This window comes from Aptenodytes patagonicus, chromosome 7 (assembly GCF_965638725.1).
Source record: "Aptenodytes patagonicus chromosome 7, bAptPat1.pri.cur, whole genome shotgun sequence".
Lineage (NCBI taxonomy): Eukaryota > Metazoa > Chordata > Aves > Sphenisciformes > Spheniscidae > Aptenodytes > Aptenodytes patagonicus.
This window is the reverse complement of record NC_134955.1, coordinates 46,977,873-47,003,531: the sequence shown is the minus strand read 5'-3', so window position 1 is coordinate 47,003,531 and position 25,659 is coordinate 46,977,873. Positions and strand designations below refer to the sequence as shown.

The 25,659-nt window shown below is 41.4% G+C and overlaps 1 protein-coding gene across 6 annotated transcripts in view; it reads right to left on the bottom strand.

The window, feature by feature from the left end:
* TTLL5 (tubulin tyrosine ligase like 5) overlaps positions 1–25,659 on the bottom strand; it is a 142,892-nt gene that overhangs the window by 95,747 nt on the left and 21,486 nt on the right. For all 6 annotated transcript variants that reach the window (XM_076345132.1, XM_076345134.1, XM_076345137.1 and 3 more), the window contains 9 exons: positions 21,129–21,230; positions 20,910–21,001; positions 18,713–18,820; positions 9,174–9,255; positions 7,580–7,641; positions 6,716–6,807; positions 4,123–4,164; positions 901–1,014; positions 433–524 (listed from right to left, as the gene is read on the bottom strand). In XM_076345132.1, the coding sequence (XP_076201247.1) occupies positions 433–524; positions 901–1,014; positions 4,123–4,164; positions 6,716–6,807; positions 7,580–7,641; positions 9,174–9,255; positions 18,713–18,820; positions 20,910–21,001; positions 21,129–21,230 (786 nt within the window). The remainder of the gene's footprint in view (positions 1–432; positions 525–900; positions 1,015–4,122; positions 4,165–6,715; positions 6,808–7,579; positions 7,642–9,173; positions 9,256–18,712; positions 18,821–20,909; positions 21,002–21,128; positions 21,231–25,659) is intronic.

Sequence of the window (25,659 nt, the reverse complement as noted above, 5' to 3'; positions counted from 1 at the left end):
AGGTCATGCTGGAGCACCTCAAAGCGTGTGGCCATAGATAAGGCTCCACTTGGAGCAGGTACACCCCTAAGGGACTGCAGTCTGTGATTGCTGCTCAGGGACTAGCTGGGCATTGGTTGGCGGGTGGTGAGCTGTTGCATCACTTATTTTTCCTGGGTTTTGTTCCTCTTTTTCTCTCTCTTGTTGTTTTCATTACTATTATTATTATTATTATAATATTTTTATTATTAAACTGTTGTTATCTCAACCCACGAGTTTTCTGACTTTTGCTCTTCCAATTCTCTCTCCCATCCCACCAGGAGGGGAGGAGGGAGAGTGAGCGGCTGTGTGGTGCTTGGTTGCTGACCGGGGTTAAACCACGACACATCAAATATCTCTCAACACAGAGCATCAGTGCAACACTAAGCCATTCTATTGGATTCTTAATCTTACCCATAAAGGTCCCATGTTAATGGGGTAGGGAATATCCGGATGAAGCCTCCTCTCCGTTCATTCTCTTCTCTCACTCGACGAAGAACTTTTATCTTGGAATAAAAAGAGAAAAAAATAGCCAGCAAAATAGATACAATGAAAAATGAACCCCACAAAAATCTCTGAGTTTCAGAGGACAAGACTATTACTGTAGTCCTGGGAGTGAGCTGGGTATTTATGACATCCTTAAGCAATTTTATCTTGCATTTAAATTCTGAAGGAGTCTATCACTGCTTGGAGCACATATGTATGCCTGGCATGACTGAGGGCAAGAGCAGTACCAGTGGTAAAACTCAGCAGTTCCGTTTCAAGAATTGTATTTCTTCGGTCATGTTTTTCATATACATGCACTTGCTCTTTGCTGAGCAAATAACCCCACATATTCCATGAAAGCCAAGGTAAATAAAAGATATCTAATAGCCTACTTACTTCCTCCATGGAGAGACCTAGCACAGAGCTGCCTTGCCTTCCTGTTGCTTTTTCCCTGCCCGAGGGCATCGGGTTTTTAATTTCAGCATCACTGGCAGACAGAGGACGGGTATGCTGTAGAGACAGTGTGAATCCAGATTTTTCCCTTTTCCTCTCAACTTACTTTAGGAAAAAAAAAGTTACATTCAAATTCCAGGACCCCATTCCCAGCAGAATCAGTACTCCAGAGTACTACAGCCAGAATTCACAATTCCACACTCCAGCTGTTGAAGAGTCCACACCCCAGCGTGCACTAAGTATGAGTATTCACATTCCTAGTTTTTAGCACAGCAGGACTCACAATTCAGGCATCAGTGCCAGTATTTACACCCCTGGACCGTTCTGGAAAAACATGAGACATACCCAAAAGCACCAAAGCCAGGATTTCATACAGAAAAATCCTTACCCAAGGAGCCAGCATTCACACTCACAGGCCCCAAATACACTTGGATTCATACCTCAATGGTACCAGAACCATGATTCGCTGTTCCAGTTGTGTTGCTACATTAGAACAACAGAACTGTAATTCACTGATGAGATAGAGTTGCAGGAAAAAAGTGAAAAATTCAGTTCACCACCTGTTATTCTTTTGTTACTATACTGCTAGATCTCAACTTGCTACTTCTCGCACTTAACGGACAGATCTTGTGTATGTATGTAGATACATCATGCAAATTTGCATACATATACAAATTTTAAAAATAAGAAAAGAAATAATTTGCAGACAGTCTCTCCAAGCTCATTCTTAACCTGATGGGCAGTTCTGATCAATTCTAACAAAGGACAGGAATTCAAAGTGTCTTCAAATTATCAGGATTATAGTATCTTAAAATCCCAGCAAGACTGAAGTCTTTGAACATGTTCTCAATTACATTTTAGCTGGTGTTAGGCCCAGTTCAGATAAACTACCTCTGTAAAAATAGCATTAAACAGTCTAGCTGAGAAGGTCTCATGCCTTTATACAAACTTCAAATTTTCTTTTAGCACTATACTGAGCAAAGAATGCAGAGGACCTTCTTGAGCTAGAAAGAAGAGGAAAAACACAACAGAAACCTTAAGCTGGATAAGCCCAGGGGAATATCCCATACTGCTCAGATACAAATAAAACCCATGGCAAGATCAGGTTGTATCTTTATTTGTAAGGACTACTGGAATTGAATTCCATTCCCTGTGTTTCATTAGAAATTGCAAGCGGCTATTCAGAATCTGCAGATGAAACAACTGTAAAAGCAACAGGCATTGCACTAGAATGGGTTACACTGCAGTGATTGGCACAGAAAGATCCAAAGAAAAAACAGACATAGCAAGTGCCAGCTGAAACATTTTGTTAAGTCTAATGAAAACTGATTAAATAAAACAAGAGAAAATGAGACAATCTGGATGAGAAGGTAGGAAACACAAGCATTTGCAGAAGAAATAAAAATGTCAGTAGTCAAACAGGTTTGCTTCATACTGTAGATGGCATTAAGTTGAAAGGTTTTTAGTCTTTCTTCCTAAGCTTTCCTCCATTTCAAAAGCACAGCTCAACAACTTCGCTTAATAACTTCCTCTAAAATCTCCTGCTAGGTAACCTCCTCTTAAAAACCATTTCCTGACACTACCATAACAATCATCATGTGAGAACTGCTGCTCAAAGAGAATATTACGGGAAATTTTTCATCCTATCAGATGATCTCCTTTATTAAGGAAATACTTCAATGAAATCATCTCCATTGTCTCGATACAATGGAGGTGATTTCATTGATTACATACAGAAAATGTATGCCTACATATTGGCAGCTCTGGCTCCTACGACTTGTGACGCTCTGCCTCCTACCTGAGAACAAACTACACTACTGTCAAAATGCTAGAGAAAAACTCTAACTTCACTGAACTTCCTGCACAAACACTTTTCAGTGTTTCACTGCAGAATTGTCTCTGGCTGTAGCACAGAAATGTCTCCAACTTCACAACGATCTTGTTTCCTCTTTGACCCAGCTTATCTTTAAAAGTATAGATAAATCAAACCACTTTGTTTTATCTCCAAATTCTGCAAGCATCTCTGGTTCCCACATCCTGATTCTAATTATACTAAGCACTGACAGCAGTTGGCACAAAGATCCTTCCTATTCTCTATGAAACCTCATTATTCAGTAAGACTCTCTTCTCTTAGCCCCAGCTAAACTTACACAGAATGACATAAATGGCAGCGCATAGAATGAATTAGATGATTCCATCTGTCCTACCTTCCTTCCTGCTGGGAAATCTCAAAAAAAAAAAAAAAAAAAAAAAAAAAAAAAAGAGAATCATTGCTATTACATTCATGCATGAAGCCCAGCAGCAAAATAATGCCTACCATGTCCCCACACAGCCAGGTACTTAGAATTGTAAACTAACATTGATTTGTCCATACAGCTTGCAAGAAGGGTGCCAATATGACATTTAGAAAGGTGGATCAGTCTGACATGCTAACGGTAGTTCTACATTTTTCCATTATCTTTAAGAAATCCTTCTTATCTCTGTATCTATTTTGAACCAGTTCACTCTCAAATTTTTGCAGTTTCCTTCAGATGACTGTCTCACAGAAAATAATTACTTCACTTATGGGGCCACCTGAATTTTGTCAATACAGATTCACCTGTGCTATCCTTTTCATTCAGACTTATTCCATCCCCTGTAGTATGCAAGACAAAAATTCCTCCTCCTCCTCCCTTTTGGTGTGACACTCCTATTTGCTGCTGCTTTCACAAGCTCTTCCTTTGTTTTGGCACTTTCCTTTTTAACGACCTACCAAACCCAGAACACTGTGCTGCCACTGTCTTCATCATTTGATGACCAGAGTGACAACTTTATTTTTAAACATCTATATCCAATTTCTTCAAAACGCAGTTCAGAAATACTTGTAGGCTTAAAAAAAAACGAGAGATTTGACCGAGCTGACCTTGACTCTCAGCACACCTCACCTACTCTTTTTTTAAGCTGCTAGAACTGATGTAAATGTTTTTCTAACTGTTGCTCTTGCCATATGGAAACGTATGCCAGTACCTATCCATCTCCTCTTTTCTTGTTGTCTTCCCCCCCCACCAGGCTACTTAGCTGCAAAACATATTTTGGGACCAATTGTGCCAAAAGTACTGTAAAAGGTAACATTTGAAATTGTGTCCCTTATATTGGTAAAGGGAGCTGAAGGGTACGGGTACTTACCAATCTGGTGTTTGCTGTTTGCGACTGCGCAGACACAGGTCGCTGCAAGAGACACACAAAGAGAATAAAAACCTTGTGTTCTCCAAGACACTATCATCCCTGCTCGAGTTGCAGAGAAATGGTGAGTACCCTAAAGCAAAAGGGTATAACTGAAGTCCAGAGACATAGCTAACAGCTTCTATCATCTCAGTTCAGATCTTCCTCATATCCTCCACAAACGTATCCTGTCCCCATCCCAAACGCAGCACTAATCCTAACCTCAGATGTGCGCAACTGTGGAGAATGCACCTGGACATACACATAATTTTCAAAAGCACACAGAAAAGAGTTCTGCATAATGGATAAATTAACTCAACTGCCATGACCAAAATTCATATTTTTGAAAGGTAAGAGTTACCCAGAAGAAAATATTTAATAGCTATATATTAAGGAGAAACGGATGCTGTCAAGTAGAACTGTTCATAGAACAGAGGGGGTTAAAAAAAAAAAAAATAGTAAAAATCCTGAAATTCCAGAAGCCATTTCATTTAAATATCTCAACAATATTCCAGTTCTTGTGGAGAAACAAGATTAACATTCTAAAACAGGTGTAGAAACATCAGCAGAATGTCAAAAAATACCCTGTATTACTTATCTGGCATCAGGCCTACAAACAAGACCAGTTTAATGACAGGGATAGGTTCAAAAGAAAACTATTATCATAGGAGCTTAGATTTTTCTTGCCTTCGGTGGTATTCAGGCTGCCTTCCTCCTCTCCAATGCCCAAGAGGAGCAAATGGTGTAAGAAAGGATTCTCAAGAGACCTATCTATCATTTCTAGCTGTACTGCTGCCAAGTTCTTCTCTACAGTTGGTCTATACAAAACAGGTCGAGGTCCCTTTATTGTTTACGATTAATTGAAAGAGCTCCAACCTAAATCAACAAGAAGTTACAAAGGAAGGAGCTAAATTGTTCATTTCGCTAGAGGGAGAAATGCTCAGAGAGTCAAACCAAAGAAATTGCACAAGGAACTTACAGTCCAGTCTGGTGAAACTCAGAAAACAGAAGTTGCCATAACTATCTCATGACCAAGAACACTGGTATCAGCATTTCTTTCCCAAGAAGCAACTTTTACAACAATTAAAGATGGCCTAAGTGAACAATCAAAACTTAAGACATCATGAAGGAGTTAAGAAAAACAAGAGAAGTTCAAAGTACCCTTTGCAACTGAGAATGGGAACAGAAGTATCAAAGAGCCAACAATCTGAGATAAAATGCATTCAGCAAAGAGCAGGCCAAAACATTCTTGAACCATGGAAAGATCTATACGTCTATTTAGCCATGGGATTTCTATTTAGGTACTTAAGAAAAACATGCTATAAAACTTTATCACTGGATTAGAAGCCTGTTCCTGGTAAACATAGGTAAGGGGGACACCTGTCCCAAAAGATAAGTTAATCCCATCTCATAACCACTGCTCTGTCATACAAATCTTTGCACATTTCAACTGGCCAGGCCTTACACCTATTTGTGGTTTTTTAAGCAAAAATAAATCTGTAAGTTTAAAGCCTCCTTAAAATTCAATGCTTCCCAACAGCTCGACTTTCTGAGACTGTCTTGTATAATTTTTTTTCAGATAAAAGACGTCAAGTCATCAGGATCTGATCGCATTACTCTAAGAGAGAAGGTTACTTTTTCTGGAATGGTTCCTATTTTATCTGACATACCTTTTGTCTGCCACAAAGAGCACCTTTATGGTCAGAGGGATCTGCATGAAACCCTACGTATTAAATTGGCCTCAGAAGCTTTGGACTCAGCCACGCATCCTATAGATACACAAATCTCACCTTACCAGCTATTCACCTCTCTCCCAATGACTCAAGACTCCAAGTTTTACAAGAAGCAAAATGTTGCAATTTCTTTGAGTTTACCCTATACCAAAATGGACAGTGTACTGGTACTCTGTCACTGAAGAAAAATGACTTTTAATTTCCTAATTGAACTACACAGCCATGTTGCATGTCCCTCACAGGAGCATATGCATCAGCTGCAGAGAGTGTCAGGATACACCATTTGCCTATTTGCCTGAGGAGAAATGCATTTGAAAGTCCAAAGGACACAGGGGATCCCCCTGCCTTTTTGTGACTGCTCCACTTCCACAGATATTTATGGAACCCATCTAGTAGCCAAAAAGAGATAGAGAACTTCAGCATTACAGTGCTAAGAAAGCATTATCTCAGCAGAAAAGGTAATGGACAGTCACAGCAAGCCACATGAGGCCTCAGTCCAAAGATCCACAGGAAAGGAAGTGAGAGATTCCAGGAGTGAATGGGAAAGAAGCCTTATATTTCAAATGCAAAAAGCTCCTTCTGCCTAGAAGGACGTCTTGGAGACATTCATAAAGCTTTAGGCTTCTGGAAGCTTGTTGCCTACAACAAAACAAAAGTGGCTGAACAGCCCATAGCTCAAGGTGCATCCCCTGAGTCTCTTCTGCAGTTATGCTAGAAATCCAGATAACCTTACTCACTCAGTGGCTCTCTCACCCCTGAGCCAAATTCAATGAGAATGACTTTCCTGCTATTCTGCTCAGCTCTGGCTTGTTGAAGTCACTTACCTGCAGCTTCTGGTATGGATTTCTCCTGACAGATTCAGACGAATGATAAATGGCCCGGCTTGACCGCTGGCCTGGATCCTGGCACACGAAGCCTATGGGCATCAGGAGCCACATGAGAACTTTAAGACAGGCAAACCTTGAAATATAAACCTAGCATTCCTGTTAATGATCTCAGTCTATACATGACCTTCCTGTCCCTGGCCAAGGACCAAAAAGGATGCTTTCCTTTTTTTGTATCTTGCTTTGTTTAATCCCAAACTGTACATTGCATTACATTTTTTGAATAAAACTGGAACTTGCTTCAAAACCAAGTACTTAAATCAATAATATGGGTTACTGAATAGCAGCATAGAGATAGGCTCCGTTTCTTAAATAGCTGAGCAGGCTACCTGATGACAATTCTGCCTCTTTTAGTATTAGGGGTAAGTTGTGTCGAGTAACTGAACCAAGATGTACTAGGGATGTGTAAAAGGTGCTGTGCACTAGAAAGTCATGCAGCTTTCACAAGCATGACTCCACTTCTAACATAGCCTAATGAGAACCCACACATTCAACCTAAAAAAAAAAAAAAAAAAAAAAAGCATGAATACTGATTCTGAGGGCTAAACAGAAGTCACCTGCTAAAGAGAGAGTAGTGTCTTCAAATACCAAACTAGGGACTCTTAATACCACCTAAGCATCAAAACCAGCCAGATAATTCTGAAGCTGAAATGTCCACATATAACTTCCCAGTGCTAAATACAGTTGCTCTCCTTAACTAGAGTTCTCCTCTATTATACTCATCTAATAACATGCAGCTCATAAACCTACCTTTTATTGGTTTTAAATGAGGGAAAGATTGAAGGAGCTTTTTGTTACACTCACCTACAAGAGTGAACATATCTGAGAGCATGCTAGCTTTGATCTTCAGGTCCAAAGGAGCATCACTATCCCCACATGCAACAGAGGACAAGAGGAATTATTTGTCTGGCATTAAATGAGAGGAATGCATCAATATCCAAGATATCTTCCAATATAGTTTCTTTGTATTGGTCCTTAACACAGACATAATCAACATGGGAAGAAAACTAGGTGATTTTCACACACATAAGTAAACACACAACAGCAACAGATTGATCTGTTTCTGTTTATTCTTTTTCACAGCCTTAATCTTCTAATGCAGCAACATATGGCCTTGTTTTAGCTCTGCTTGGCTAGAAACATTTTCTTTGAATGTATCTATGCTACATTTCATGGAGTAGATAGAGGTTGCTGTCGCAGAATTCTTAAAAACTACAGTTACCTATGCCTCTTCCACATAAAATCATGAAATCAGATGGGTTAGTTCTAATGGATGGGAACAAATGATGAGGGAAGGTGACAGATATGAAGAGATCAGACAGTGGGGACAGATGGAAAGCATCCATGATTTTATGGGGGGGGGGGGGCGCAGAATCAATGAATACAGTTCAAATCAGACAGGCAAAGTTTCTCTGCTCGAAATCAGCCATGTTCTACAGCACAGTGACAGATGCCAACAGCTTGGACAAAGAAAATGGCAATCATAACAAAGCAGAGCAAAGGGTGCAGATGTGAGTTACAGTTTTAAGTAGTAAAGGATGCAGACAATTCAGTGTGTATGTATATGAGCACAAACCACCAAATCGGGAAATTAAATGTTGTGGAAACATTCTAGTTGCACCTGAAAACAAAATGGGTACTGTGGAAGCTAGGGTTATGAACAGTGTGTGAAAAAAATTCTATGCAGGATAAAAAAAGGAAAAAAAAAAAATCAAGAGGAAGGTCAGATATGGCTATTCCAGGAACATATAACTTAAAGCTTATTTATACCATCATAACTGAAATATTACTTACAGTACTACAAAAGTGTATTGTGCATCTGTGCTCCTGTAAAGTTAAACAGTAGTCCAGAAAACACACATAGTTGGAGATCTACAAAAATAAATCCTCAAGTTTCATTAAAGTATGAGGGTCAGCATGAGGGCCAAGACAACACTCACTCTTTAGATTTTAGCTAAAGAGAGTACTAGACCAAAAATTTGAGCCCAAGCATACATCTACGTACCCAAGTCAAGCATAACGCCTGAACTCTGCTTGGACTTCAAAATCTTAAAGTTTCTACTCAGCCAAGCAGATTGAAACCCCACACAATAGTCTGGAGAGTTTCAAAATTCGTCTATGATGGGAGATCATGAAGTGTTAACAATGATGATGGACTGTGGAGGAGAAATAATCAAAAAGAAAATGGAATCCCAACTGGGTTCTTTCAAAACCTATTGCTACAATAAGTTTCTTTATGCAAAGAGAAAAGCAAAGGACTATCCCCTCTGTCAACTCTTAGCAGTGGAACAAATACTCTGCAGGCATCATGAAATCATGCCCTCCTAGGACCACAAGTTTCAAGGACAACCATCTCTAGCAACACTCCCAGCCTCATATTAAACTGGGAATCACTTACCAGGCCAATGATGGGGATAGGTTCACTTCCAACAGCCAGGGCTTGAGAGTATCATCAATAAGGACATCAAAACCATACAGCTCTGAAAACACAGCGGACACCGTAAATTTAGCTTACTGTACCTTTAAACATTCAGGTAAGGTCCAACATTAGTCTCTATCAGGTCATTTCTATCTATATCATTTACATTAAATCCAGTGAACTCTCTAGGGCTAAACAAATAGTAACATTCCATAAGTGGGAAATTTCACTTCCTCAGAATCAAGATTAAATATATTCTGTTTGTGGGGGAAAGAGGGAAGCAGAAAATGAGTCTTAGGGAAGTATTAGATAGAAAAATAAACTCTTTGCTGTCCACAAACTGCAGTTCATGCAGAACTCCACTACTTGTTTTCACACAGAATTGACACAAGCACAGCAGGTCCAATCTACTTCTTCCATTGGATCCTGGAAACAACAGAACTTCATTCTCCTTTTCATTTTTTAATTCCTATATTCATTGTTCCAGTCAGCTGTAGAAAATCTTGCTTCTTTCAGGCATCAGCTTCTTTTCAATTATTCCTGTATGTTCTTCTGCAATATCCCCACAGGGGTACAAGAGTCCTCTCCTCAGCAGCTTCATCTACATGGACAACCTCCCATAACTCTTTATCTTATTGACAGCTTGCCACTTTGCAGCAATCCACTATAGAAATATTTTTTCCTTAGTTTCTAAAACATTCATAACATATCACATCTGCTAGATGTGTTCTGCTCTACACAGGTCAGATTGAAGCCAGCTTCCCATTCCAAGACTGATTTTACTATTTCACTCTATACACACGTTCACTCTAGTTTGGAAAGAGTTGCAAGAAGGATGCTACACAAAGATGACTGTAAATCAGAAGTTGGCGTTAATGCAATTCCCTCTTCCAGCATTAAGAAATACAGTTAATGATCAGCAGGACAACTTAGGCACTTTTTTTCAAAACACTGCAGAACAGGGTATTGGCAGAGAAGAAGGATTTCCATGGAATTAACCAGTTCCCTCGTGCCTGGAGCGAAGGCAAGAGAATTTCTTTGCCATGCTGCTTTCCTTGAATTCTGGCCTTGGCCTTTTGTCGCCTGCCTGACGTTGATGCTGTCTCTGGGGAGCTGGACTGCTTGACAAGATATTCCTATGCAGACAGCTGTGTGAGAGCTCATGTAGCTTATAACGTGAAGTTAATGAGCTGCGGGGGGAACTTGGAAAGGGAGGAAATGGCAGCAGAGTGAGTATTGCCTGCTCACTTTTCTAGACTGTGTAGCCAGACATTGAGTGGGAAGCAAAACAGCAGAGAGTTAAGGACTTGGTTCACTCCAAAGAAATGAGGCTGAATCTATGTTTGGCTCTCTTGCTGCCCAGATGGGAAAGGCTGCAGTAGAGGGAAAAGGAGGAGGTGGGGATTATAAGTGTAAACATTAGCAAAGCATTTTGACCAGGAGAAACTTCTGATTATTTTAATACATTATTTCAAAATACAATCTCAGGTTTGGTGAAGATCTGTGACTCTTAATGGCACAGCAAACTCCAGTGGACAGGTACATCATGCTCAAGGCAGAGAAGCAAGGAGTGGGCCTGTGGCAGCTGCTGGTCTGCAACCTCCCAACCCCAGTCAGGAAGCAGAGCATTTTGTTTTGACTAGCTGCTGCTTCTTTTGCTGCTGGCCATTCCCTCCCTCTGCCCCTCAAAGGACCTTTGCTAGTATTTTGGCTCCTGTGACTTTGTCCTCCTCTCCCACACTTTTCTCCCTTCCAAACCACTTGCTCTTTAAACCTCTCTCTTTCCCTCCCAGTTACTTACTCTGTCCACTTTTACAAATACATATGGGAAACCTCTTGACCTTAGCTAGCCCTGACCATGCTGCTGGTGCTTTACACTCCTTTCCCTTGTGTCTGCCTTGTTTATTAGGACAGCAAGCTTTTTGGGGTATCCCTGTTGACGCAATTCCATTGTTAAACACAGACATCTAATGTTGTCTGCAATGCCTTAGGGTCTCCTAGGAAGACTCCACTGCTGCTCCATAATGCCCCAAGTCTCACGTATTCTAGGTCATATCTACAACCCCTAGACAGATGTCTCTGCTACCTCAGGGCATCAGGAGTTATGCAATATCCATGTTCTGGCAACAGAATCAAGCCTCACAGGTTCCCACATAGGTCTTAGCACAAAGGGGTTCTGAAGTCTGCCTGGGATACTAGGGCACAAACAGAAGATAAATTACCTGTGGTTTCAACTATCCTAGAAATATCTCCTTGGCCCTCTTCCACATTGGAAAATGCACTATCTAGATTAAACACCGAAGAAGTATCCTTTCTACTGTGAAACTCCACTATCATTTGTAAAAATAAATACATAGGCAGCACAAAGATGTAGTCACATGAGCATAGCAAGATCAGAAGTATATCCTCTGCAATTACCAAGTTCAGCAAGACTGCCATTTCCCTCTGTAAAGAGAGTAAAGAAAACAGAATGACTGAAAGAGAAACACATGCCTCAGGCTGTGGCAACAGTAGGTTTATGACAACCCACCTTGCACCACTATTAAGGGAAGAACAGAAGAAACTAAGATATCAAGTTTCCACAGTGCCTTCCCTTGCTCCCCTCCTCTTGCTACTACAACCCACAAAAACACGCTTCACCCTTGCAGTTTGCTAAAGAGATTGGAACTATATCAGGAGGTACCAGCTGTTGCCAAGACTCAGCAGGAACAGCCTGCCTCCCCCCTCCAACCCCCATAGAGAAGTCACTGCTGACCGAGCTTCCCAATCCTCCCAAGAGAAGGGCTAGCTTCAGACTAAAGTCTAACAGCAACAGTTCAGCCAGAGATTTTTTTGCCAATGTCATTATTTAAGACTAAGAGGAAGGCTAGAGACATGGTCTCAAGCTTTTTGGTTCTGGTAAACTACCATGTATTCCAAGTTTGGCTTATAATCCTGTCAAAGACTGCACTGGCACTCCCTTTTAGAAAATATCCCCCCAAAATTTGCTATTCTCTGTAAGTCTAGAAACTAAGTCACAAGTGATAGCCTGGTAGCGCAAACAATGTTTTCATGATTTTGCGTAGAATGAATAAGCTCAATTCCTAGAGGGTCGCTGTAATTCTGGTCTTTGTTTTCAGCTCGCTCACTGTGGAAAAAGAAGAAGCTTTACTGCAAAGTACATATTCTGCAATTGAATGGAGGCAACCTGAGTTTATGAAGGGACACATATATACTGGAAAAAAAAGCTGCATAGTATGCAACTCTTTTGCTTTTGCAATAAAAACAGATAGTCTCATTTTAAGCAGGAGCATATTTACAGACATTCCTAATGCAAGGAACTACACCTGTGCCACTGAAATTCAAGTCTTCCCTTTTTCCTTCCTACTCTTTCTGTGCTTTATATAAAGGCATCCTGCAGACCATGCTTACAGACAACAGGTATCAAGGAGCTTCAGTTAGAAAAGTTAACTGTGCTACCATTTCATCCAAAGCAGCAACCAGTCAGTGCAAGGGAGAAAAACTTCTAGGAATATAGTGATGGACATACTGCTTTGTTGAACGTATTGCCAAACTTGAGGCTTCAGAGACTACATAGTATTTTGTAAATGAACTCCATCACTTTATCCACCAATGAACTCCATCACTTTATCCAGTGATGGTACAGTACCTGCTTCAACTCTGGTAGAGCACATCTTAAGAGCTATGGAGACATGAACAAATCTACAGCTTGGGGGCTATCACAGTCAGGTCCCAAATCATTCCTGTTACTCTACAAAAGGCCAGCATAACAGTTTAGGCTTTGATAAGCAAAAGGCCACACTATCATATCAGGTAATAGAATAGAAGCCTCTACTCTGGACACCAAAGGCTTTAAGGAAAGTCCTGGTGCTGTAGTCTTGTGCGGGAATTTGCCTTACACTCCAAATAATACAGCTTAACTCCCTTTTTAGAGAACTTTATTTTAAGAGAAAAAGGCTTTATCTCTCAGTGTTATTACAGGAAAGGACCCAACAAGAGGGGACAGAATTATTCCACATGTTGGTGTTCTTGTCTACTTCACGAGATGCAGCCTGCATCTGCCAGTCTGTCATACCTGTTTGGCCAAATGTGTAATTACCTCACTTAGAGGCACTTTCTCCACAATAGGTAACCAGAGAAAGTCCACTTATAAGATGACTTCTCAATCTTTTTTCCTTCTACTGAAGCCTGAAGGACACTTAGGCACATTCCCAATAGAAGTCTTCAGAAGTGGATTAATTTCAGGGTGCCTACATAGATTCATAGAATATCCCGACTTAGAAGGGACCCATAAGGATCAAGTCCAACTCCCTGCTCCTTGCAGGACTACCTAAAACTAAATCATATGATTAAGAGCATTGTCCAGACACTCCTTGAACTCTGACAGGATTGGTGCCGTGCCCACTTCCTTGACGAGCCTGTTGCAGTGACCGACCACCCTTTCAGTGAAGAGCCTTTTCCTAATGTTCAATCTGAACTTCCACTGACACAGCTTCATTCCATTTCCTTGTGTCCTATCTGGTCACCAGAGGGAGGAGATCAGTACCTCCCCCTGCGCTGCCCCCCTTGAGGAAGCTGTAAACAGCAATGAGATCACCCCTCAGCCTTCTCTTCTCTAAGCTGAACAAGCCAAGTGACCTCAGCTGCTCCTCGTAAGTCTTGCCCTCCAGACCCTTCACCATCTTGGTTGCCCTCCTTCTACATAAATCACTACTTTCTTTGGTGAAGAGAAGATTACAGTTGGGCTCCTCACCTATACCAAAATCAGACTCAGAATCATCCTTCTACTCTGAAGTCAGAAAAGCTAATAAGGCCATCTTCAAGGCTAACATCAAAGAACAGGAGTCTTGGTGCAAACTGGGCTGCCTTTATAATCCTAATCTTACAGGGTAAATAAATTATCACCCATGAAGGAGAAAGTTCTTACACCCAGCGTGTGAGATCATAGAGAGCAAAGAGGTTAACATCCCAATAACCACCTTTGCACATCACTTAACTTCCCTTATGTCACTGAGGAGCAGAAGAGTAGATATGCTGCTACTTGTTCTTCAACAAACTTAGGTGGCCAAATTAAGAAAACATAGTAGCAGATAGATCAAAATAAAAGCCAGCTGAGTCCATAGGTACATGGGTACATGAGGTGAAGGAGAAACAGAGCATGTTTCCTGACTTCATTAGCCCAAGTTCTTCTGATTTCAAGCTCCTAAACTCCAACAACCTTAGCCCCAAGCAAACTAGGAGACAAGAATAACCTGGTGTTCCTAACTTCCATGTTCTCATCTATCTGCTAAAGACCTTAAAGTCACTACAAGAATCCATGGCAGTAGAAGATGGAATGAGAATCCAGGGTTGATTCAGACTTTGGTAACACAAGTCCACTGATGACAAATTGACAATGCTGGTCATTTCTTTATGGCTGTTTTTGGAAGAGTTAATTCTTCCTAGGTCTTCCCCAGCACCTTGAGAAAGAAAACTGCTGCTACTACCAAGCTGAGAACAGCTTCCTAAAGAAACCTAAAGAAACCTTCTGCAGCAACAGGGATCCTGACTCTTTCAGCTGAGATCGGGGTACTAAATCATCAACAGCCAGTTAGGTACCATTTAGAGCTATGAAGCGACAAGTAAAGAAAACAGTGCTGGGATAGACCCCTACTCCTAAAGGAGCTATCACTAGAAGACCTATCCCTTGAACCTGTTTTACCCTTCAGGCTCAGCTGACAGTTTTGTTAAATTCTGAAGATATATTTATATTACAAAACCTACCTTGGCACATTGGATCATCAAAAGACCTGTCCTGAAAGGTACAGGGCTCCTGAACCTGATGGTAGCCAGAGGACTCCAAGAACAACCTTTTTCAGATTCAAAATGGCACCCTTACATACTGGCTTTAAAGCAAACACTGACAGTAAGGGTATAAAAATAGAATGGATTAAGCTTTGCAAAAAAAGGTAAGAGACAAGTGTAGGGAATACCTGTTCTGCTTTTCCTTGACATGTCATCTATGAAACCAGAAACAGATATAGGATATGTGTATGGTATATGTATAGCTGACCTAAGGCTCTAAGCAGGGACTCACCTACACTCATGTCAAGCAAGTCTGCACAGAAATTCCTTAAGAATCTCAAATTTTTACTGTCCTGCAAAATTCATTATAGAGCAGGCCAGCACTGTTTAATACTACAAAAGGCTACCATTCCCCCAAACAGGTCAACTGCTACTACTAAGAAAATTAAATGCTCATGAAGAACAGTAACATAGATGGTTGAGAACTGGTGATTAGATACAAATGAAGACTTTAAGCATTTAGCCCCAGGTCAGCACCACTCAAGTAGTGCAACAATTCACTGTTTGCTCTATACCATCTTAACGTAGATGTGATTAGAAGCATAAGCTTGACCAAGTCAGCCTTAGGACACAGGAGAAGCTAAGTAAGAAATTCATTTCTTTGGTGGGATCAACAAACATGTCTATTATCCTATCCTGCTCTGTCTTCTTGATTGTAGAAGGGCTCAACAGCATCACCACTGGGTTGACTAGAGCTGCGAATGAAAAAGGGGACTTAAATCTATTACTTCTCCAGGCTCATGTTTCAGTGAGTACAGAAAATGGTGCTACACTGGATACTGGCAAAAATACATGCTACACCCAGTTGCCTTCATTTCATCCCCTACTAAACCATCCTACAGAGAGATTTTTCAGACTGTCTGAAAGCAGGCATCACTGCCTTTTCTAGTCTACCCAGAAGCACTTACTCCAGGAGGGAGAACAACGCAGTCTTTCATCAGCTTGGGCATATGTATCCCTATCGTACCTCCTGCTCCCACTGAGATGTCAGGTTCCTCAGAGTCAGTGCAAAATCCAGTTTCTCTTAAAGGATGCTCCAGAGGCAACCAACAACTCAGCTGGTGACCAGCTTCAGGAGAATGCAGTGATTCAGAGTCCTGCAGCATACCCTCCTCTGGAGCTACTGGTTAAGACAATTTTTACTTGCAGCCTAATTTTACATGAGGAATTATTAACTAATCATAAACAACAAAACAGAGGCTTGAGATCACATTGTTAATAACAATGCATGAACAAGGCTGCAACAAAATCATGTAGTACTTACACTACTTTCTGTGATGCACTTCAGAGGAACAAAAGTACTGAGCATCCCAAGTCCTCTGAGAACTGATTATCACTAGAATGCAATAAACAGCTCACATGACATGGCCAAAAGGAGACTCACTACAATCTTTCCACAAATTGTCAGCAGCACTCCGCTTTGACATTAGGAAAAGAATCATCCTGACCTACCGCTCTCACTTTCCAGGTAAGCATGAGTAGCTGGAACCATACAGACTGTCTCACCAGTCTTATTTTAGAACATGAGGAAGCCATGAATAGAGTCTCTTCCCTTAAATCTAGAAAACAAGTCTATTACATAAAAAACCCCATTTATTTGGGAAAGGAATGGATGACCACAGCAGTGCTAAACTGTTAGAGAAATAAAGTGGGCAACCTAATCTAGACAAATAAGTACTTATGATCTAATTTTTAGCAAGAAGGTGGCAATCATGCTGCAGTCCTATTCCCTAGAACAGCATTACAAAGACTAGAGTAGAATACACATTAAGTTAGTCATATTTTTCTAGAAGCTTTCCAAACAAGGCCTACCTCTGTATCTGAATCTCAGATACAGGTTTCTGAAGTCTGAGATACTTTTCAAATGATCAGTCTTTCTCAGGACACACATGCAGTTTCATTGTTCACAGCCCAGAATAAAAAAAAAAAAAAAAAAAAATAAAAAAAGGCTCTTGGGAGCCTCTGCATGCTGCCTTGAAATCTTCATTCCCAGTTTTCTCCCTCATGTTAACAGCTATGAACTCAGCCATTCTGAACATTTCCAGCTAGAAAAACTGCCTTTTTTATAACAGGGTTGAAAGTGGCACAAGCAAAGAGTGTCAGAACAAGACACATGGATGACAAATGAGCCATACAGCATGACAAGGGCAGTTCAAATCCTTGGGACAAGGACCACCACTTAATTGTGGGGGAAGGTGGCAGAAAGTACTGAGCTCTGGAAATGCCTCAGGCTCCCTAGGGAAGCAGTATGGCTCCTACTTAAGCTCTCTTTCCTGGGAAGCTCTTAATTTATGTTTACACTGAAATAAATGGAACAAAACAGTTTATTTGTGGGGGAGCATCTGAGAGGGTGGTTAGTGCAGCCCTGGGGAGGCAGCAGGAAGCGGGATAACCTCAGAGCCAGGCCCAGCAGACAGTACATGAGGAACATTAATTTCCACATACACAGCTCAGAGGAATCTAGAAATACAACTGAGGGAGGAAAAGGGCGAAGCAAAAAAAGCAGTAAAGTTTTCTGGTGTACTTTTTTTTTTTAATCCAGTTGTTGGTATTTCTGGAGTAGCTGATAAACTGCTACTTCACTAAAACTATTATCTAACTCATAAATCCCCACGTATGCCAAGGTTCTCCAACTTTGAACAAAGGCGTCAGAGTCAGTCAGGAAGAGCTAAGGCCAGAGAGGTAGCTAGTTTGGCAGGTAACTAAACAACCTATCAGCCATGGCTCCTCCTTGATTCTTGACTGTCTCATCACCCCCAAATATCCAAAGATTACAGCATTTACTTTAGTGTTGAAAGCTGCAGAACTGTCAATACCCAAGGACCACACAAATGGATTTACCTGTCACAGCTAGTTTAAATATAAGTCCCAAGACCTAAACACAGAATAGCTTAAGCCAAGCTTGGTCTTTGGTTAAAGCACTGATGGAGACTAATTCTAGATTCATTTCCCCTGCCCCGAGACTCCATCTTTGTGCGTGTATCCACATGAGCAAAGGGTGGCTAAGAGTAGGAGGAGGCCTCTTTAGGGAAGGTTGGGAAGCAGCCACTGGAAAGCGGGAGAAGGCACACTATGGTACCAGCCGCTGCTTTCTGGACCTCATCCCAGCATCTGCTGCCAGCGAGTTCTCAAATCCCTTTGCCAGCACATAGTTCTGCATCCAGCTTCTGCCAGAAATAGGCTTTGACGCCACCATGCGGTACTCTCACAGAAGCACAAGCCCAAAAGCATTACCACCACGGTCATTCCAGGCACTGCATTACACATTCCTCCCTAGTACTCAGATGCATGTAGGACAGTAATTCAGAACTACATTGGGCTAGATGGCTCAATAGAAAATATTAAATGCTCTAAAGGGATGTTTAATCATTCACAGCCATCCTTTGCAAGGGCACTAGTGGGTCAGTAACTTCAACTTTCCAGCACTTCCCCAGTTCCCTTTCAAGTCCCTTTTAATCATCCCATTTTCTAGCATGAGATTCTGATGAACGACACTGGCACAGGGGCAGCTGTGATTCAACGTCCCCTGCCCTCACAGAGGCCTATACTGAGGAAAAAAAACAGTATCAGGCTTCCTTGTAATAGGGAATGCACGTTTCTCTGTAGCGTCAGAAAGCTGGAAGTTTCAAACCGTACTCAAGAGCCAACCAACAAGGACACCCCCAGTGCCTTACCAAAGCAGCTGCCACGATGTGAAAGGAAAGTTTTACAAGCTGTGGCAATGGCCAGCTCAGCGGAAACTACAGTCTTGATAATCAGGTCCTCCACGCTGGCCATCAGTGCTGCAAGGAGGGGAGGAGAAAAAAAAAAAAAAAAGTAGATTGTGAAGCAGCACACAATATCTAGAAAAGCATGAGAATATGCATATGGACAGATACCTGTGTGAATCAAAGCACATGAGAGTCTATGGATGACAAAGCAATGATGTCTGGAAACCCATGCAAGCATAAGTATATAAATACATGTGTAAGTATCCTAGTGCAAAAATACTCACAAATGAGAATGACAAAAGTGAGTATATGTACAGTGCAAGTAAGCAGAAACATGTGGCAAGCACATCAACGCAAGTCAGCTGGAGTCTGATCACCACCCACTCAGAGCATTAGGAAGGATAAAACGAGAGTGGGTTAGCGAGATAAGCCCTTAAACTACAGAGAATAAACCATAGCCACTGAGATACAAAATTTTTTCTTGTGGACTTTTATGAAATAACTGTTCTGTGATGTTGCACCTTCCTCTAAAGCAGCTGTTCCCATACCATGACTCACAAATAATTTCAAAATGATATGACTGGTGACAGCTCCCAGTCCTGCTGACCTATAGATAATCTGCAGTTTCAGTAAGGAAGCTCTCTCCAGCTCCTGTATGAGCCTGTAAACAATGTTCAGGAACAGGAATCTGAGCTGACAGAGGGAGCAAAAGGCAAGAAAAGATGCACGTTAGATATAGACCTGGATTCTACACTGGGCTTGGGATGAGTCATGCAATAGAAAGAACACCACACTTAAGTTTCTGTTTTCAAGGACAAGCAATAGAGAAGTGAGAGGAGGAGGGAATGAACAAACACTGGAGTCCTAGTCTGAAAAGTTAGTAGGGATGACAGGACAGCCTTCCCCACCCGTCAAAGGGAGGGCAAGCAAACACACAAGAACTCCAGCAAACCCACACAGACATTTGGTAATCCCTGTCCCAAAGAACATCTAGTACAAACCACTTGACTAGAGAGTTCGATTTAGGCCTACAATTACTATTTCTCATGTTCAGATGATGACATGCAGGGACCTGAATAATTACAGAGGAGCATGCAAGCAAATTCAGATGTGAACTTCTGTGCCAGAAGACAATTAAGTGGAAGCAACACAGCATGGGAATGTCTAAGTGCACATAAACATCCCAGAGCACAAAAATCTTGCCAGCCCAGACAAGGCCAGCACTTTCCAGCCAGCATTCTGCCTGGACCAGAACCAGATGCATCAGCGAAAGGTGCAAGAAGCCTTGTAATGGATAGTTAGAGAAACCTGCTTGCATTGCTCAGCAGTTTACGCAATTAAGAGTACAGGTTTTATACTTTAGGTTGGGGTGGGGTCTGGAAACATATCAATATAAATAACTATGCATACACAGCTTACTGAAAACATATGGTGCAAGTGATTGGACAGCCATGCACACGTATGATGGGGAAAAAGTCTACTTCTATCTGAAAGCCAGATTCAAACCCCTTCCTCCAACATCTAAGTGTTCCCTGGCAACATTTGCAATATGGGCATAGCTGCTATCAGTAGTGTTACTGATGCCTCAGTATCACTGGTAATTTATCCCTTAAAGGATATACCTGGATTCTGCTCTGCAGATGCATTTACTCCCAGCAGACCTGGCAAAGGTGTGGAAGAGGGAGCTATTTTATATGAAACACAGACTGAAATGAAAACACCCAGCAAAAACCTGAGCCATGGAAAGATGACACCACATCCAAGAGTCATTCAAACTGGCACAGTTCTCCAGAGGTTGGTCACTCATCAGACTGAACAGGCCATGGGAGCAGTAGAGGGAGGGAAGCTTTTAGAAGGAATGGAATGACCTTAAGAAATGGGAAACGTAGGTAAAATATTAAGAAACACACCCTGAGAAAGCCCCAGAATATTATTTGCAAAAGGGAAGGGGTAGGCCTCATCTCTGGGGATAGGACTCATCTCTGGGGATAGAGAATAAATGCACAGCTCTAGTGAGTAAGCTGTAAGGAATAATGCTTCCCTCCACCCTGCTCTGGTGCTAAATGGGACTCACTGGGGCTCTTCCCTGACTTCTTAGGAATCGCACTAGTGAGATGATTAATATCCAACAAAGGAATAAAAGAACAAGATCTATACTGACCTGCAGTGTCTCTCCCCTCTTGTTTTAAGTACCTCAGCATTGCACTCATGCTCCACTTGTTTCCATAATCCTCTACTTCAGGATCATCACAGCTAAAAATAAATGAAAGAAGCAAGTTGACACCACTGGCCTACCTCTATGGACTTGCACCAGCCTTAGACCAACTTAGGTAAATTGGCTCAACCTCTAACGATCAAGTTCCATTTTCCAGCCGAGTACCTGACATAATCTCCACTCTTCTTGTTGACACTGTAGTTGGTCAGATGCATGAACTGGTTTTTAATGTTCTTGGATGCCTGGTCATACCTCACTGTTGCAAACCTGTAAAGAGGGATAAAGATTCACAGTATTTCTTGAACTGACATGCTTGCTAAATATGACCTACTACACAGACCGCTCAACCACAACAGCTAGGGAGAGAATGCATGTAATGAGACTTCATCATACGCAACCTCTCCTCACAAAAAATAGTTTATTCTCAAGGGCCACATCCAGGTGCATTTAGTCTCTTTTTCAGTGTTTTAGAGCAGGGAGCTCCATTTGTTCTCCTGGGAGTTTTCACACCTAACAGTGTACACATCACGCTAGGCACATTTTTTCTCGACTGCTTAGATTTGTGGTCTTCGGGCGTTCTGGCCAAACAGGCCACTTCGCTTTAAACAGTCAACGTCACAGTCCCTTCAATTTCACAACAGGACCCATCACGAATACATAAGATCCACTGGTCCTGGGAAATGCACACTTTCAGAGCAATCATACTACATATGCATACCACAGTCAATACTTCCTGAAGTCTCATACAAGCACAGCTCAGTTCTTGTGTACTCCAAGGACTCCTTAGGAAAGGCTGAGGGTGGGAACATATTTCTACCACCAACAACTAGACAGCCTACAACTACCAATCCTCTTTCTCAAGAGTCATCCAGGAAACTAGGTACAACCTGCAGGCCAGACCAATTTGTCCAACAAGGCAGCATCTGCTCCAGGGTGACTACACAGCCCTTCCATATCTCAAAGATGTCAGGAAAGGGACTGTAGGGAAGATCGCCATCAGGAGCAGGACACTGCTACAAGCTTATCTAGTCTCCGCATGAACCCTGTCACAGCCAACAATACCACAGTTAAATCAGCCTGTTTATTATGGAAACAGTGATAACCTCCTGATTAAAAGGCATTACTTGTACTGTAACTGAGTACCGCATCACCACTCCCTTAGCCATACACTACCATCACAGGCATTTGTGTTGAAATGAATCAAAGAATTGATCCAACTGAAAAATAGACCAGGATTTCGGTTTGTAAGGTATTTGAGGGATTTCTGGTTTTGTGTTGAGGGGGAGGCAGAGGGAACAGGATGTGAGAGGGAGAAGGGTGCGAAAGGACAAAGGGAGATCAGCTCCCTGATCCAGCTACAAAGCTGTAACTTGATAAGCGTGTCCCCCCCCCTCCAGTGGCCACACAGACTTAAGCTATCCATACTCTCTTTCCTCAGCTATCCACCTTCATTTCACCTGCACAATACCGGTACAAGAATGTCTGTCCTGCACAGCAAGCCATCTAAAAACAGCCTTTTTTGCTAAGCTATTTATCAAATCAGATCAGTTCACTGCATGGGTACAGAAATGCTTGTGGTGACACAATACAATGGACACCACAAGCCCCTGAATGAGCACAGGAATATAGCACAAAATTGCACTGAAGCAATTTAAACAGTAATCTTATCAATAGCACACCTCTTTAAGAAGAGGTTGAATGAATGCTGAAACAATATAAGCTTCTGGGGGAGGGGAAGGAGCTTCCTGCAACCAACTGCTAGTACAGTTGCCCATGATACCACTCCATTCATTTGCACTGCGCAGCCAGAAGGGAACTGACCATATACCTGTGCCAGGAAAGGAAAGGGTCAACACGAGAATGGGAACAGCAGCCAGGAAAAGTGCAGGACTGTTTCTCTTGATAGCCGTGCCAATTTAAAGTGTTTAAAATTACATCCTGTGCAAAAGTTGCTTTCTAAAGGTGTAGTTGCATGATCAGCCTTTGTCAATCTAAGGATGCACTGCAGCTGAAAGCTCATCACCTGCTCAATTGCACTCTCCAGCCACCCTACTTGATCTGCTCCACAAGTTACATAGCCACAGGCAAGTCAGATCACTTCACAGATCTGACTGAACAGCCACTTGAGCAAATTTAGAAAGATACCAATTAACTTTCAATGAGATGCAGGTACACCCTCTTTCAGACATAACAAAGGAGAGTGTTAGGACTCAGAGTCAGGACAGAAAGAGGGCAATGCCTCCATTTTAGGAGCAGACCACAAAACAACTTTAAAAAAAAAAATTCAAACATCAAGCAGAGGATAATACTATTTGTGGTGACATTTGCAAAATCCTACATCCAGACAAGAACACGCCATCAAGTTAAATATAATGTAATAGAATAGTTCCACTTGGAAGGGACCTACAATGATCATCTAGTCCAACTGCAATCATTTTCTTATTCTGCCTGTAATCAATTCCTGTTTCAATATACATTTTAGGGCTCAGACTTTGAAGAAAAATGAATAAAACAAAAGATCGAGGGCAGAAACCAGGGCATCTGGTTGGCAGATTGACCAGTATGAGCCACTGCTAACCACCACAGCTCATAACAGCAAGCACGTTCTAGTTCAAAAAAAACAAAACAAACAAAAAAATCAACAAGAGAAAAAACACGTTCTTCACTCTGACCATCCTCCTATACCACAATAGCTTAAGATGCCAATATCTCGAAAGAGATAAAGGGGAGTAAGAAAGGGTAAAGGGGAAGTCAGACATATGCTATCCTAAGAAGCCCTGGCAAGAGGGAAAGTACCAAGGAGAGCAGGGTTAGTTGCAAGAAAAGGAGAGTATATTTGGGTGAAGCCTCAAAGCAGGACAAGGGAGGCAGTGCTCAAGAAAAATGGAAGAAGGAGAAAGGGCAGGGAATTTGTAGTATCTGGCTGTGCAATGAAGTTAGCGTCCAGAAAAGACTACATCCCCAAATTGCTTTATTAATAGTCATCTCTCTTCATCCTTCCCCTATTATTTTCTGTAGTTCAGAAGAAGCTGAACTATACAAGAACATCTAACAAGTTACACAAAAAAAAAAATCCTTCCTTTAGAAAGAACTGCCAAAAAAAAAAAATCTCATTTCTCAGTGAAAATGAAGCCACTACTGCCCTCACTTGGTAGCCATTTTGAGAAATAGCTCTCTCTCCACAAGAACTATACCAGCAAATCCATGAAGATGCTCATCAGATTAAATCTATCCTTAAATACACAGGTGGGAGCAGGAAAAAAAAAACCCTCCATGATGTAACTAACTCTAAGCAGCAAGGTTAAAAAAAGTGAAAAAGATTTTGCACCACGTTTTTCTGAGCTTTAACTACATATGAAGTCAGAGCAGCTGGCAACAGAAAAGAGTTTGGAAGTTTGGATCCCCTTTCCACATATTTCCACAGCTTAAAGTATTTGAATTTCTTTTCAGTTTAACTAAGTTTCCTGGATTTAGCACTTCTGTTTTGAAAATAGTGACAACAGCCCTATCAAATATTTTGTTCTTAATTATAATTTCATCATCTCCACCTTAACAATCATTTATTGGCAGCATACTGAAAGCATTTGTTGATAATATGCTTTCAGCCAGATCCTGGAAGATACTGAGCACAAGCAGCAAGCTATTTCACAAAGTCATGGCTCCCTTGATACTTTGAAGCAGAGGGCAATTAGGTTCACCATGCTTATCAGCTTCTTATTTTTTAAATTATGCATATAACCAGAAATATGAAGACATGAACCCCTGGCAGACATAGACAATACTTCTAACAACAGTATTTCTTTACCTTGCAAATGCTCGCGTTAACTTCCTTCTACAGAGACCGTCCTTAATTATTAGGTGGTCCGAGCTCCATGCCCACAGAATTTACATTTCCATGGGAACTGATTATTCAGAAGGGAATTCAATGTGTTCTAGAGCTCTCAGTACATAAACTTTCTCTTCTACTATGATGCTGTCATCTTAAGGGATATCATGGGCCAGTTCAGCAATGCATCAAAAAAAAAAAAAACAAACCCCACATTAAATGACTCAAATCTACTATCAAAAAACCCCAAGCTTTAAACAACAGAATCAAATGCCAGCTTAATACATTTTCCAAGAGCTGGTTTGACAGCCTTACTAGCCTCATGCTAAGTGCAAGTCTGCAAATGGAAAATCCAAGTTATTTCTAGAGCCTCTATCAATAGCCTCTGGATGTTAGAATGGTGACAGATCACAAGTATAACGCTGGCAATAGCCCACACCCCTTAGGCTGTGTTTCACACTTGCTTGGGATGGAAGAGCATTACTACCACTGAAATACCAGTTATGATTACCTTCAGTACTCTATAGTTCTACAGCTTTTCATACTATACTTCACTGTACCTTTCTTCCACTGTAGTAACAAGGCTACTCATCCACTACACTTGTTCTCTCCAGGAAAGGCAAGAGACATGCATGCTACAGAATGTCTTGCTTCAACAGAAATTTACAGGTTATTTTTAGAGACACTAAGGTCATAGGAACAGGCCTCACAGTAAGTGTGGAAGGTAGGAAAACTTCAATGCTTGTAAAATCTTCTAGGTGTTAACCTGAGATTAGAATAAACTCCTGAGAAATCTTACATCTTTTAGAGGATTATTTCATTTCAGGGCCCCCCTCTTTTCCAATTTCAAGCCACTTCTAAGAATAGAAT